At 37.7% G+C, this 15,054-nt stretch overlaps 4 protein-coding genes and 1 long non-coding RNA gene across 6 annotated transcripts; 3 read left to right on the top strand and 2 right to left on the bottom strand.

Moving 5' to 3' along the window:
* The first annotated feature begins 1,773 nt into the window (after window positions 1-1,773).
* On the top strand, window positions 1,774-2,523 carry LOC137585268 (tropomyosin-like). The gene has a single exon (XM_068300979.1). The coding sequence runs from the start codon at window positions 1,774-1,776 to the stop codon at window positions 2,521-2,523; it is 750 nt and encodes a 249-aa protein (XP_068157080.1).
* A 14-nt stretch (window positions 2,524-2,537) lies between these two features.
* On the bottom strand, window positions 2,538-8,287 carry Cyp318a1 (Cytochrome P450 318a1). Of its 2 annotated transcripts, XM_068303052.1 has the most exons (7): window positions 8,218-8,287; window positions 4,863-4,965; window positions 4,408-4,800; window positions 3,944-4,013; window positions 3,545-3,863; window positions 2,945-3,458; window positions 2,538-2,873 (listed from the first exon to the last, which is right to left on the bottom strand). In XM_068303052.1, the coding sequence occupies exons 3-7, from the start codon at window positions 4,697-4,699 to the stop codon at window positions 2,692-2,694; spliced, it is 1,377 nt and encodes a 458-aa protein (XP_068159153.1). In that variant the 5' UTR covers window positions 4,700-4,800; window positions 4,863-4,965; window positions 8,218-8,287; the 3' UTR covers window positions 2,538-2,691. The 2 variants fall into 2 exon arrangements, with proteins under 2 accessions (XP_068159153.1, XP_068159152.1); XM_068303051.1 differs by lacking the exon at window positions 8,218-8,287 and having other exon boundaries at window positions 4,863-5,691.
* On the top strand, window positions 6,374-8,204 carry LOC137586870 (uncharacterized). The gene is made up of 5 exons (XM_068303053.1): window positions 6,374-6,605; window positions 6,674-6,974; window positions 7,063-7,139; window positions 7,193-7,607; window positions 7,663-8,204. The coding sequence occupies exons 1-5, from the start codon at window positions 6,403-6,405 to the stop codon at window positions 7,861-7,863; spliced, it is 1,197 nt and encodes a 398-aa protein (XP_068159154.1). The 5' UTR covers window positions 6,374-6,402; the 3' UTR covers window positions 7,864-8,204.
* A 299-nt stretch (window positions 8,288-8,586) lies between the features above and the next one.
* Window positions 8,587-10,043, top strand: LOC137586874 (uncharacterized). Its single transcript, XR_011033831.1, has 5 exons — window positions 8,587-8,742; window positions 8,805-8,876; window positions 8,938-9,140; window positions 9,214-9,671; window positions 9,745-10,043. It is a non-coding gene; the product is annotated as an uncharacterized lncRNA (long non-coding RNA).
* Window positions 10,044-11,117: 1,074 nt separating this feature from the next.
* On the bottom strand, window positions 11,118-15,013 carry et (eye transformer). The gene is made up of 2 exons (XM_068303144.1): window positions 13,820-15,013; window positions 11,118-12,677 (listed from the first exon to the last, which is right to left on the bottom strand). Exons 1-2 carry the CDS (start codon window positions 14,968-14,970, stop codon window positions 11,207-11,209), a joined length of 2,622 nt encoding a protein of 873 aa, XP_068159245.1. The 5' UTR covers window positions 14,971-15,013; the 3' UTR covers window positions 11,118-11,206.
* Window positions 15,014-15,054: the final 41 nt, after the last annotated feature.

Raw genomic sequence — 15,054 nt, forward strand, 5'->3', positions numbered from 1 at the left:
AATCACATTCGAAAAAGTGACAAGTATTTCAATTCAGAGCAAAAGCAAAACTAAAATAATGTATACGCACCATGAGCCAACTAAAACGAACTCGAGATAAATGCAATTAACTACTTTAAGTTAATTTTAAAGTTTACTTTAATTGAATCTACTAAATCAACAAAAATGTATAATGAGAACAATAATTTGTTGATTTGTTTGATAATTAAGATAGATTTTCCCACATTTTTCGGTTAGGTTATGTTTCTTTTCGTTTCGGTGTTAGCTATCATCATCATATATTCGTACTATATTTTATCTCAAGCGATTTTTGCCGGCACATTAATCAAAGGCAAAAATGCAAGCAAATTTCCATGCGACTGTGTTTCAAGTGCCTTTTTAGAGTTATAAATTTTGCACACAAGTTGCACACACACACACACACACACACACACAGAAAGAGAGTAACAGAGATAGAGAATGGAGACACTCACTAGCTCACGGCAATGAGAAAGTGTCAAGTTAATGCCAACAACAACGACATACTGCCTGCCAACCCCGTTCACCTAATGACTGCGTTGACGGCGTCATTTGCTTGGCAAAAAGGCAACAGCATCCAGTTAAAGGCCAAGAGAGAGAGAGAGAGAGAGAGAGAGAGAGAGAAAGGTATGAGATAACCTGTTAAACACTGCACTGGCAAAAAACGCTGAAACAAGTTGCGAATTATAGTACAAACCAGCGATTCATTGTCTCTAGCAATCTGATGCTGTTGAAACTCCAAGATAATTGGATATTCATTCATTCATTTTCTATATCCTTTGGCAATATTTTTGAAGAGTTTTTTTAATTATCCCTGACATGATTTCCGTATGCTACTGAGATTTCATTTCTTTTAGTGTAGGTTGCCTAGTTTATAATGATGCTACTGGCTGGCTCTTCTGCTGCAACTCCAACTCTTTTTTCCCACCACCGCCGTTTAGTTACTAAGATGATGCCAGCAGTTGGACCCTGACTCTTTAGACAAGTCAACTGAACTGGAGTTGAGTCGAGAGTTGAGTTGAGTCACGGGCATTTGCTGACAATGATATGTGCCCGAGATCCTAGCCAGATACTGAGAGAGAGTGTGAGAATGTGGGGTGCAAAGACACATAGCTGACATAGGACAGACGTATGGCTAGAGCACCGGAAATATTGTTGACAGTTGTGGCATATTATCATACGATATGCCTTTCCCATGTGGCCGGCCAAATTGACTTTTTACCCAAGAAATGTTGCGACTTTAAAGTAAAAATTGTGCAAATTTCTAAAATGGAAAACAAACTGTTGAATGATTTGAGTTTCATCTCGAACCGAATCAAGTTTAATCAATTTCCATTTAAATGTTTTATCTTATTAAAAAAAAGACCTCTAAGTAGCATAATTATTACAAATTCTTGAGCTTTTTGCAAGCTTTAACCTCCATCAATGCTTTCAAAGCGTTCGTCAAGCTTTAACCTCTTGTACATAATTGTGATTTTGAATCGTGGTTCGTTTCCAAGTTAAACTTTCTCTCATCACGTCGCCTTTTCAAAATACTGTGAAATTTTTTGACATCTCAAAAGTTTACCTAGGCTATGAAGTTCAAGTAGAAATCAGTTCAACATTCTCTCTTTCTAGCGAACAGTTCAATTTCTAGTCAATATAATTTCATAATTTATTTTTTCCAAACTTTCTTTTTGAAAAAAAAAACAAATTTTTAAAATCCTGTGAACTAAATCTTGTAACCAAAAAAGTCCCTTTCACATAGATACGAAGATGCCGATCATCGATAATGGCGAGTCTATAATCGACGACATTCATAATCATATAACTCAAGCCCGATCCGATTTGGAATTCTACAGGCTGGACTACATTCAAACCCAGGAGTTTCTGGCCAGGTTGCAGGAACAGTGCTCTCAACTGGATGCGGAGAATCAATGTCTGCAGCGTCGCAACTCTCAATTGGAAAACGAGCTGGAGAGGGTCAAGGCCACACTGCAGCAGGCCACTGCGACGATAGGTCAGGGCACACGTTTGTCCAAGGCTCTCGAACAACGTGAAGTATTGTTTAGAGAAAAGATCAAGATGCTCAGATGGGAAGCGCAGAAGGCAAAGGAACATGCACACGAATCGAATCAACTGACCCAGGAGAGTATCAATCGTTCGAGCGAATTACGCGATCGTTTGTCAGTTTGTGAAAAGAAATTGGAAAAGTGTTTGGATGCCAATGCCAGGCTGCAAGCCGATCTTCGTGCCAAACCAGGCTGTTGCAAGCAGTGTGCCGGAGGACCTTCATCCCAAGAAAAGGCCAATCTGGAGCGCAAAATCGAAGAACTCTATGCCCATCTGAAGGAAAGTGAGCGTCGCGCTCAGGTTGCCGAGGCAAGTGTCCAGCATTTGCAGCGGGCTTCCGCCCGTCTTGATCAGCATTGGCAGCAGCGTTTGGAACAGATGAATATAACCGCTGCCCGACCCCCAAAGCCGTGCCAGCACTATTGTCAGCATAATCAAAATTGTAACCAGTAATAACCCAAGATAGATTTATACATACACACATCATATACAAACATACATACATTTACATATTCTCGGCCAATAACATTAAAAACAATAATCAATGAAAAAAAAAAAAAAACTACTTTCGGTATACCTTCGAAAACTTGCAGGGTATATCGAAATGCAAAAAAAAATCCATCAATTTGCTTTCTTATTTTGTATGGGCTGGATATGTATAAGTATATCGTTCACATTGTTGAATTTCAATGATATGTTCTCCACAAATTGCAATTGTTCCAGTTGAAAGTCGCTACTGAACTCGAAGGCTGTAATCAGTTTGACTAGGAATACTTTCATTATAAAGAAGCCATAGCGACGACCTGAACAAAGAAAAGATACGTAAATAACATGTTCAAGTCCATCGAAAGGGATTCAAGCTTTAAGGACTTACCTATGCAAGAGCGCAAGCCCTTTGAGAATGGCAAAAAACTATAGGAATGTCGTCTCTTTTGCTGCTGTTGCTTGGACTTTGTTTTTAATGGTATTTCAGTTCTTTCATCATTATCCGCCGGACTGTCATCTTGTTGCTCGGGATCAAGAAATCGTTGCGGATCAAACTCTTTGGCATTATCGCCCCACCAATCCTCATCACGCTGCATATTGAATGTGTCCAGGACAATGATGCTATTCCTTGGCACTATCGCCTCACGCCCAGCCAATTGAAAGTCCCGGCTAACGTGACGCAAATTCATTGGAACTGTGGCCAATAGACGTAACGATTCATTGACAAAGGCATCCAAGTAGCGCAATTGTTGCAATTGCTCCAGACCCACATATGCCTCAGGATTGGCGGGCTGGGGGAAAACTCGACCAATTTCCTCACGCAAGCGTCGCTGACAATCACCTTTATTGGTGGCCAGACAGAGGAGAGCCGTCATAATGCTATTCGATACCGTTTCAAAGGACTGTCAAATTTTTCAAAGAAAATTGGTTAGTGAGCGATCCCAAGTCTTAATGACACTTGTTGAAGAGTTTTTTTAGCTTCACTCACCACCAATACCATAGATTGAGCTTCATCCTCGATCTCTTGTAGTGTCAGTTCACCGTTTGCTGCCAATTGAAATATTTGCTCAATAAATATGCGACGCTGCCAATGGGTTGATGACTCCATTCCATTGCCTTCTCCATTACCATTGGCATTCCTTAATTGCCAATTACGATGTTTGGTCTGCACAATATTGGCAACGAAATCGACCAGCAATTCATTGCACTTCTCTGCCTCGGCATACAATTGTGGCGCCAATAGGCGATGAAGCATATCGATTTGTAGCCATGGTTTTACCACTCTAATGGCCGAAATTTCCAATAGCCTAAAAAATTCATTACAATTTTTCTTAGTGATGTCTATAACTATGTATGTACATATCTATGAATAGCTAAGGGAACATACCGCTTATAGCTGGTGGCTATATGTGCATCATCTGTTTGAGTGAATGTTGTCGGTGTGCCCATGATGGTAACTAAAATAAAGCATCATCAAATTAAATATTAACCAAATCGAGTAGGAGTTAATCTATACTCTATATCTACTATATCTATCAACACGTTTACATTGATATATTCTCAATATGTACATCTAACTAACTCTTGTTTAATATGTATTTCTATATAACATAGTGCTCTTCTTCAGTCTTGTCATAATTGTTTGAATAAACCTCAATTATTGTGACCAAAGCTTACATGGATTTCGTCAAAAAGCGCAACTGCGCGTACGTTCCGCGTACGTGAGATGCATGGAAACTGTAGAAACGTGTTGCCCCGCGAAGGGCAATATGGACATGGGTGTATTTTTGTTTGTGCGTTTGTTTGGCTTTTTGTCAGGCAAATTGTCAAATAATTTGAATCGATACTCACGACAGGAAACCTCGAGGACGGCACGGCTAAGCAAATCCTCGGCGTCGGTAAATTTAACAGCGTGTCCATTGAGATACGGCTGCTGTGAAAATTGTTCAATCATTTGATTACCCACCGCATTGAAGACATCAAAGAAACTGGTAACAATATTATGGCTAAATGCTGGATTCAATTGCTTGCGACGTAGTTTCCATTTTTGTCCACGGGCATGCAGGAGGCCGCGTCTGGCAAAGAATCCCTCCTGCATGAAGGTCTTATCCAGACATTCGGGGGCATTCAATATGCATTCCATGCCAGCAGGATCATCAATATAAACCAACACCCTGGTGCCAATCAGTATGGCCAATGGACGCTTGAAATAAACCCGCAACTGTGTCACTCTATCCAAAATGCCTGTCGAATGGTAAAAACAATGAAATATACATATTTGATTCGAATGTCTTGAAGAACTCAACTGTTTGGATGAAGGTTTATGCAGAGAAGAAACCATAGTATTGGCTGTTGGGCCACGCCCCGCCATCCATTCAACTGCCAAATGAGGCGCCAACATTTTCTCTGCTGCCAGCCCAGTAGCAAGGCCAGCAGCGTTCCACATATCCACATGGCCACATATAGATGCATTTGATCAAAGAATCGAAAAAAAAAACAACTCAAACACAATGGAAAAACTTCACTTGTTTCTTTGGCTTTTGGTCTAATGTGGTGCTTTGTAATCAAAATGTGCCATTAACGTATTCCAATGCGAAAGCCAGGCAAAACGAACCGTCCACTTGTAGCACAAAGAGACAACTGACAACAAAAAATAAATAAAAACAAAACAAAAAAGAAATAACTAACCCAAAAGCATACCGGAAACTAACATTGACATACCAAAAAGCTGCAGTTCTCTTTCTGTCTCCTCTCTCTCTCTCTCTCTCACACACACACACATTTTCAAACTCAAGACTTTCAATTCTAAAATTGTTTTCCATATGCAATACTAGAATAAATTGTTTATCAAGGAAATTAATAAAATTTATAGACGCAAATAGAACCACTTGTAATTCCCAACTAGTTGAAGCAGAAGAAAGATCATACAAATAGATATTAATAAAATTGATTTAATTATAAATCTAACTAGATTTCGAATTCAAATGTTAACGACCTTGGGCGCCGCAATACCTTGCAACGGCCCTGTTCCCTACATGCATAGAAAATTTACTAAAATTATTGTAATATATACTAAAAATATTTGCAAATTTTCATTGCCCAATCAAAAGTGTGTACATATATATTGAGTAAGCCGATTTGACTGATTATATAGGGCAGCTTATATCTGAGCTTTAATTACAGACTAATAAATAGAATGTTATTCCACTGGGCCATCAGTTGGAAACTGAAAAAGGGAAATCACATTGAAAAACCGTTTAAAGTACACGAGATGTGTTTCAAAAGTAAGCGAATCATGATATGATCACAATTGGTGAAATAGTAAAAGAGGAAACGCAACCCTTGCTATACCAAGAGCAGATAATGGACCTTTCCTCTGTAAAGAAGAAGTACCAAATGTAAGGAACTGCATAACAATTGAAATGAGTCTTGAATAAGGAAATGTTAATATAAGAGTCCTTTAATTTGTCGATCTTAAACGATAATTGCAATGCTTCATTTTGATTTATCGATGCCTTGAGTACTTGGTATTGCTTTGATTGATAGAGTAAATTTTCCGTCTTTAGACTCATTAGGCCACTCTCGGATATAAGAGTACATTGATGGGTATAGATTCAATTGCTCCAAGCAATCGTTTCCATGAGTGCCAACGGTGTCAGCTTTACAATGTTTCCAATGCATTGGCAAAAAACATCTAATCTTTTTGATGAGCTCTTACCTTTGAACTCGATTGCATGCGATTAACACAAATGCCGAATCATCACTATCTCTGGACCCTATATAAAGGCCGAGACCGTTGCATTGAAAAACAGTTTATGTGAAAAAATCGAACAACACTTAGTTACAATGCGTGCCTTAACACTTTTGGCCGTGGTATTCCTCTTAATGGATTTATCAGCTGCGTGCCAAATTGAACTGCAGCATCCACGCCCATTGATTCTGAAGAAATTCGGTTCCAACCACTTCATGGTAGAAAGTCCTTCAATAATTACCCGTGAAAGGGGTCAAAATATTGATTTGTACTGTGCCAGTGGATTTTTGGTTCAAACGTATGTATCACAAATTTTATGTATGTATCTCATGTAATTTTTCTAAACGCAAATATTTCATTCTGCAGATATTACAGAAAAAATGAACCTGTACGAAATTCCATGATAGACTTGCAATGTGAAGATCATTTTATTTATCAAGGTGATCAAATTTATACAATTTCTTGTATGGACGAAAAGAAATCTGAAATGTTTGAAAGTGTTAAGAAATTAGAAAATTGTGAACTATCGATGACTTATGTGATGGGCCAAAATTTTAATTCTTTGGGCTCAATAAAATCCATAGCGATTTGCTATGACTTGCGTGAATTGCAATTAAGGTATATTGCCTATACGGCGTATTTGGGAAATCAGAAACTGATTCAAAATGTATGTATACATATATATCTATTACATATATAAAAAATGATGTGAACTAATCTCAACAAAATTGTCTATGCGATGTATTCATCTGCAGAACCAAATTGGCCAATTAAATACATTGGGACTGGATGTTAATGTCGCCTACACAAACCAATTATTCCAACCAGTTGAGTAAGTAAATCTGATATCCATATTATATTATACTTATATTTATCTAATTTCAGCTCAATATCCATTGATAATTTCAATGACAAGTACAAGCAAGTGTTTGGTAAGAATGCCTATGAATATGACAGCCTAATCCAAGACGTGCCCTTAACTGGAATGTTGACTGGATATAAGGATTTGTTCAGCATTGTTTGGTTACGTAACTTGCGCACTGGAAACTGGTTCAACTGGCTAAATACCCTACATGAGGCCACCAAAACTGGCAGAAAATTCGATGTCCGTTTAGGCGTATCAGGTGAATTGCAGTTGCCGCCATTCGCAAATCAATGCCTGAATCGCACACCATCGATTGTTGGCGATAATAATGTAGCAATATCAGTACCAAAGTTAATCTGGGCCCATGTAACCGAAATACTCTCCCCGAATGCCACATACAATGACATTGTTATTGTCGGCCATAATACACCATTCGTAAGGGATTATCTATTACCTATTAGCCCCATCTATTGCAAACGATTAATTTCAGGTTTCAAATGAGATGGGCAAACTCTGCATTGACAAATGCAACGAAGTGTCTTGGCTAAAGCATAGCATGTTTCTTAATTTGCGACAGTATGCTTCATTTGGTCTAGTTGAGTGCTGTCAGGTCGATGAGATTGCCCACAAATTGGATGATTTCCCAATCTCGATTCTTGAGGATAGTGAGGAGAGTTCCGAAACAAACTAGCCAAGCCCATGGCAAAAATTAGAAGAAAAAAAACTAACAATTTTTTGTAGGTACCCACATATGCACAATGGGACATTAGCATTTTTATAGTCTGTCTTTTATGGTGTTGATATTGATTGATATTGATGTAAAGGACAATAAGACATGAGCTTGTACACAAAAGCATTTTGACCTCACCTAATTCGCAAGCCATGTCCCATCAATATTAACATCATAAAACAGAGACTATTAAAATGCCAACGCCTTTGTGTAACCACAATCTCTTCTCTATTCTTTTCTGTTTACTTTCGAATATTACTTTGTGTTGTCTGAATAATAAATTGAATTACAATAAAGAGGAAGATATGTACATACATTTATTATTCAGAGATGATTTAGGGCAGCTGGCACACTGTGCGTATACGTTATGAAGAAGCTCCTGATGCTATATGAAATTTCAAAGGAAGAAGACAAAAACATTAAACAATTCGTTTTTCAGTGGCTGGCTAATTATTTCATAAATTTTACTTAAAAGACTTGTTCAACACTGAAACCAGTGATGGCAATTGAAGAACCATTAATCGTTTATTCAAACAATGTGATTGAGTTGATGTTTTCTTAGCCATATTTATGGCTTTCCCTGCAAAAAAAAAAAAAAACGCTAAAAAGGCCAAACTGTTGGCATTTAGGGTTAAATGGTAAATGGTCACACTATTATTAGGAAGTAGGCTCTGCCAATTTGCCTTCGTCATCGTTTGCCTACAACGTGAAAATGTGATTTGGATTCATTCACTTTGATTTCGGACCTCAAGCGAACAACATGTATTAGAACTCTTCAAAATTAAACAAAATTTGTAGTGAAAAAAAATAATAAAGGACATGAAAATGTCTAGAAAATATGTAAGTAAGGATATCCCTACAGTCTGTGTACATATAATAAAAGGAATAATTATTTAATCCAGATATACGGTTCCTAGTGAACAAAAATAAAGGACTCAAAAATTTACACTTAATGAACGGCATATACCTTAAGTGTAAGTAAGAATATCCTTGCAGTCTTTATACATAAACGAAAGCTATAATTTTTTCGTGCAGATATCCTTACATAACTTACATAAAACCTCTACACATCAAGACCACTACAACTTAAAGAGAAGAACCCCCGTATAACACATAGGTATTTACGGACCTTCGCCAAATGAATAACCCACACTTTTTGATATGTTTATGAGAGAAAAAGCAGACCTTTGCTGATGGTCTATAAACAAGGAGACACACTTTTGCGATTGACAACTGAAGTAAGTGATATGACCAAATGCACGTGAGAGACACTTTCTCATACCATGTCTCTCTCTCTCTTTCTTTTCACAGGAAGCATATGCTGGCATCTATGATCGCTGCCAAGCACGATGACTATACACATACATATGCATATATGTATATATATATTAGACGGGATCCTAGCCCCTTTCATGTGCAATGCTGATAGAGGGGAGCATTTCATTTTCCATTGATTATACTGTAAACGGTACCGATTCCGAGATGGCGTTTGCATATATGCTCAAATGGGAGATTTTCAATTATCAATTTTCTTCTTACACTTTGCGTACGAATACACTAAATGTCAAATGTTTTATAATGGAATACATAAAACCTCTACACATCAAGACCACTACAACTTAAAGATAAGAACCCCCGTATAACACAGGTATTTACGGACCTTCGCCAAATGAATAACCCACACTTTTTGATATGTTTATGAGAGAAAAAGCAGACCTTTGCTGATGGTCTATAAACAAGGAGACACACTTTTGCGATTGACAACTGAAGTAAGTGATATGACCAAATGCACGTGAGAGACACTTTCTCATACCATGTCTCTCTCTCTCTTTCTTTTCACAGGAAGCATATGCTGGCATCTATGATCGCTGCCAAGCACGATGACTATACACATACATATGCATATATGTATATATATATTAGACGGGATCCTAGCCCCTTTCATGTGCAATGCTGATAGAGGGGAGCATTTCATTTTCCATTGATTATACTGTAAACGGTACCGATTCCGAGATGGCGTTTGCATATATGCTCAAATGGGAGATTTTCAATTATCAATTTTCTTCTTACACTTTGCGTACTAATACACTAAATGTCAAATGTTTTATAATGGAATAATATATGAATCTGCTATCATCTAAGTTTGTTTGGTTTAATCTATGGGCTTCTAAAGACAATTTTTCAGAGTGCCTAAGACGAAAGGATTACAAGTAACAGAAAGCAAAGGAAAAACCAAATAAATTATGGAGTATCCCTATTCAATTTACTAGTATACGAATACTTTCATTGAGGTGAGGTCTGCGGTTAAGGTGCGGAATAATCTAGAAACTAGCTGATTATTATATTTTTCCACGCCATCAGCTACACAATTAAGCCTAAACTTAGTTCTAATTTAGTCAAAAGGTTAAAGATTATACTCTCGATTTTGCTACAAATGCTGAATTTGATTAGAAAGTACATACATATATACATATGTATGTATGTATGTGGCTTTGAAAGGAATGCTGACTATTTTACAACTCAAATGTCCTTTGGAGATGAATGTATCTAGGGACTTTCTCGTGAACCATGGGATAAATCGTTCCTGATTGTTGTGGCAGCCTTCCTTATAAGGGCCTAAGACAACTTTAGACACCCTATTCACGCTGATAGATTCATTTGATACAATATATGTACATACATAGATGCTGTCAACTGACCTTAAGATGTCCATATGTAAGTGTGTATTGCAATTTGATTGATATTTTGTAAATTCAATTATACAGCAGCCATCTGCCTTATATATATGTATGTATGTACCTTATCAATTAACGAGAGCAAAACAACAAATATACAAATTTTTATTCTTCTGAATATGATTAATCATTTATGGACATATGCGCTCAATCTCTTGTTCCTCATCGCATCTCTCTCCCTCTCTCTCTCCTTCTCTTTCTGTTTCAAGTCGCAGTCTTGTCTATAATATGACACATACTTGCATATGTATGTGTGTACATATAGGAATGATAAGGTAATCCCAGGCGTCTACTCTACATTTACAAACGAATAAAAATTCGTTGATTTCCAATTGAGATTATCGCCAAGCCCCTGCAGGACATTTCCAAATATCATCCGTGTTTTTCAGGGCAAATGTCAACCGTTGCTAGTGATGACACTGTTGCGATTGTCAAACGATAGGCAAAACTAATCGAACAACTGAAGCTACAAAAGCAAAATTACATTTTCACATTTATTTAAAACTTAAATTAGTCAGAAAATCTAAAAGAATGTGCGGTTTAATTAATAATAGGGACCCAAAATGGTATCAACTTCTCTTAATAGACGCAGTGGACGGGTCAACATAATCACTAAAACCAGCTACTAACGACCTTGGATTATTTGCCGGATTGACATTACGAACTGGCACTCCACTTCGATTATTTGCACCCGGACCTGGCATTCCACTTCGATTGTCCACATAATTATTCGAATCGACCATCATTCCAGGAACTCGCAATGGACTTGGAATATTTGGTGTCTCATCAGAACTATTGGGATCGGGAGTCGTCTCACAAGCTGCCCCTTCACTTTGATTATTTGCATACGGAACTGGGAGACTCCTTGGATAATTTGCACCCGGACCTGGCATTCCACTTCGATTGTCCATATAATTATTCGAATCGACCATCATTCCAGGAACTCGCAATGAACTTGGATTATTTGGTGTCTCATCAGAACTATTGGGATCGGGAGTCGTCTCACAAGCTGCCTCTCCACTTTGATTATTTGGATATGGATCTAGGAGACTCCTTCGACCTGGCATTCCACTTCGATTGTCCACATAATTATTCGAATCGACCATCATTCCAGGAACTCGCAATGGACTTGGACTATTTGGTGTCTCATCAGAACTATTGGGATCGGGAGTCGTCTCACAAGCTGCCCCTCCACTTTGAATTTTTGGATCTGAGACCGGATTCGCCATCATCTCAAGAACATCTGTGGCTTCATGCCTCTCTATGGCAATTGGCTGATCGCTGGCTATCAATTCTTCGTTTTCCCTATTGGTCCCTCTAGGCACTTTTGTATTTCTCAAGGTGGCAAACGTTTTCAGCCATATCACCCGACATATACTGCTGAGAATGCTTAAAGTTCCATTTGATTGATTGTCGCAGTTATTCCTTAACCATTCGGCCACTGGAGTTTCCAAGTCTTTTTGTATATCGACGCTGATTTGGGCCCGCTTCTTTAATTTGGTATAGGCATAATACCCTGAGCTGGCAAACGATAGTGACAGGGCACTTGCCATTAGATAGGGAACAATCGAAAATCGTTTGTTCGGCGTCTCGGGTAGTTGTTTATCCCAATACAGTCCACCACTTTTGGCAGGATTTTCGAAATTCGCGACAACGGCGACAGTGATATTCCGTTGACTCTCTAGCCTAAAGTTATAACTATATTCAGTGCGATTAACTTTAGTAGACTTAATTCTTTCGGTTGCCTTGCATCTGGCATTGTCTGTGCCCAGATGACACCATAGAATTGTGAATCCCGTCAAATCCGTTGAGTTCAGGCTTTGATCATTGAATGTCCAAGTAACCATACAAGTTGACCCATTATAAACGACTTTAAGTTGCTCCCGCATTGACTCATCCGATAGTTTGGGCACCGACACCGTGCTCCCATTCAACGAGGCTCCAATAATATTTCTACTCTTGACGTTGATGTTGTGACTCAAATTCTCTTGCCAATCCATTATAGTAGCTGAGTTTAAGTCAATATAACTTGTTTCAATGCTGCAAAAAAAAAAAAAAAAAAAAAAAGAAAAAAAAATCATTTTTTAGCCATATTTTTAATAGAAGCAAAATAATAATCTACAAATAATAAAACAAAGAATTTCTGTTTTTTTTTTTTTCGTTTCGAAAGACTATTTAAGTGCTTATGAGGTCAGCAACTCGTGCTGATCAAGAATGTATATATACATATATACATTATGCAACGTATGTACAGAAGCATAAAGGCATATTAAAATACATTTTTATGTAGTTCTATTGAAAGATGAAAGACACACCGTCTCGTTTATACTCTACAAAAGGTAATGGAGATATATTTTTTATTCAATGTCATAGCCTATTTGTAGGCTATGCAAAATGTTAAAAATCTAACCTCTGAAGTATGCAATAGACATGCCATAAGAAGAGTATACAAATATCACCATTAACGCACTTAGCTTGGGTTTCTGGTTATCGGTCTATTTTATAAGATTGTATAGAATTGAATCAATATATTTTTGTTTATGTTTAGTCAAAGACAATCTGCCATACATTGCAAGTGAAACTGATGACTGGAATAACCGGTAGATAGGTGATTTTTGGTGATCTGTTATCTGAAACAATATCTCATTTTGAATATGTAGTGAAAACCCATTTAAAATCGATAATTGCACACAGTAGCAATGAATACAAAAAATGGATTTAGAGTCATGTTGTTGTTTGGCTTCTCTTTTCCAAATTGTTTCAATATAAATGCATGCACAATAACATTAGTTCATGATCCCTAAAACGAATATTGCTAATCCATACTCGTGGAGGCATGGAGAACAACAAATTGTTTGCACTTATCGTTCCTAGAACACAATCACTCGTCCAAGCAAGCCCAACATTTGGCGATAACAAATACATATTGAGGCATATGTAATTATGTAGTCGAATGAATCACATTAAGTAAGTCCTTCCGCCAATGAAAATGGATATAAAGGATTCTTTTTAGTTTGTTTGAAATTTGAAATAAACTCGATCAGCTTGTCTACCACACGAGGCTACTCAGCAAACATAATAACTCTAGCTCTTGTCGTCTTCAAGATGTGTTTATACGGACGGACAAGCCTAGATTGGGCTGTTGATTTGATTGATGAAGGAATATACATATATATAGGCACCTGTTATTGTCCACTGTGATGTCGTAGGTTACATTATTGCAATTTTGCTGATCCTCGTCCAGCTGGACCCAATAGAGGCTCAGTTTTTTGTCATTATATTCGAACCAATTGGCCTCCATATATGGCGATTTGGAAGGTATATCGCACGTGGTTCGATTAGAGATAGTTGTATTAGCCCAATGAGCAACCGAAGAGCCGTCGAATTTTCTACTAAAATTAATATCATATTTTCGATATCCTCGAAGTTGGCCCAGACAACATTTGTAAATTTTATTCGACGGATACAGAACTCCGAGAGGATTACAACCCCTTTGTGTGAAATCGACAGATTTACCCGATTCATTTTTCACATTGAAGTGCCATGCGACTGGCCAATCCTTGTAGACATCATTAAAATACTCGCCCCTAACATCGAAACAAATCTCATTGGGACCCGGTGCAATGGATTCCACTTGGGCTCCCGGAAGAATCACCATTGCCTGCTTGGAAATGTTTAAGCTCACTTGCGTTGTGCTCAGAGAGTCGGTCATGTTTAATGTGAATCTATAGTCATATTCGCTGTTTAAATAATGATCCCCTTGCATTACGGGTCCAAAGTGGCATAATATTTTTGTGCTTTCATATACACAGTCCATGGGAAACTCATTAGGGAATGGATCATCCAGTTGCAGTCCATACGCATATGTTTCTAGGCTTAAATTGTAGGGCAGGGTTATCTCACATTTGATCCGAGAGTCATAGGCAGTCTCAACGAAACAGTCAAAGCTGCTCACATTCAATTTACGATAGACAGTTATGTTGTGCTGTACTTGAGACACTCCGCGAAATAGACAGTCATATGTGTAAACCCCCTCCAAAGTGCTAGTATCGATATTCGCTATTATAGACAAGGAACCGTTCCTTTTTGTGTGCTCTATTCTTCCCTCTCTTCTCTTTTCAATGTCCTTCCTCAATCCGATTTGCAAGAACTTGACATCCTTCTCGTCTTGATCAGTGCAATTGAAAGTTAAACTCGAACCTTGTCGTATTTTATTTGCATTCGGGGTGAAGAAAATTTCAGCCTCAGTTGAAATAATACAATTCGCTAGCATATATAGTATAAATGTCAGAATCAATATCAAATGTTGTCTAATAAATTTATAAAATGCCATTGCCGTTTTATAGTTTTAAAAAACGAAATTAATTTTGTTCTTTTTTTTTATGTTTCTTTTATCGCGCCCGAAATATACATATGT

Source organism: Drosophila tropicalis, unplaced genomic scaffold (assembly GCF_018151085.1).
Source record: "Drosophila tropicalis isolate 14030-0801.00 unplaced genomic scaffold, ASM1815108v1 contig_158, whole genome shotgun sequence".
In the NCBI taxonomy this organism is placed as follows: Eukaryota; Metazoa; Arthropoda; class Insecta; order Diptera; family Drosophilidae; genus Drosophila; species Drosophila tropicalis.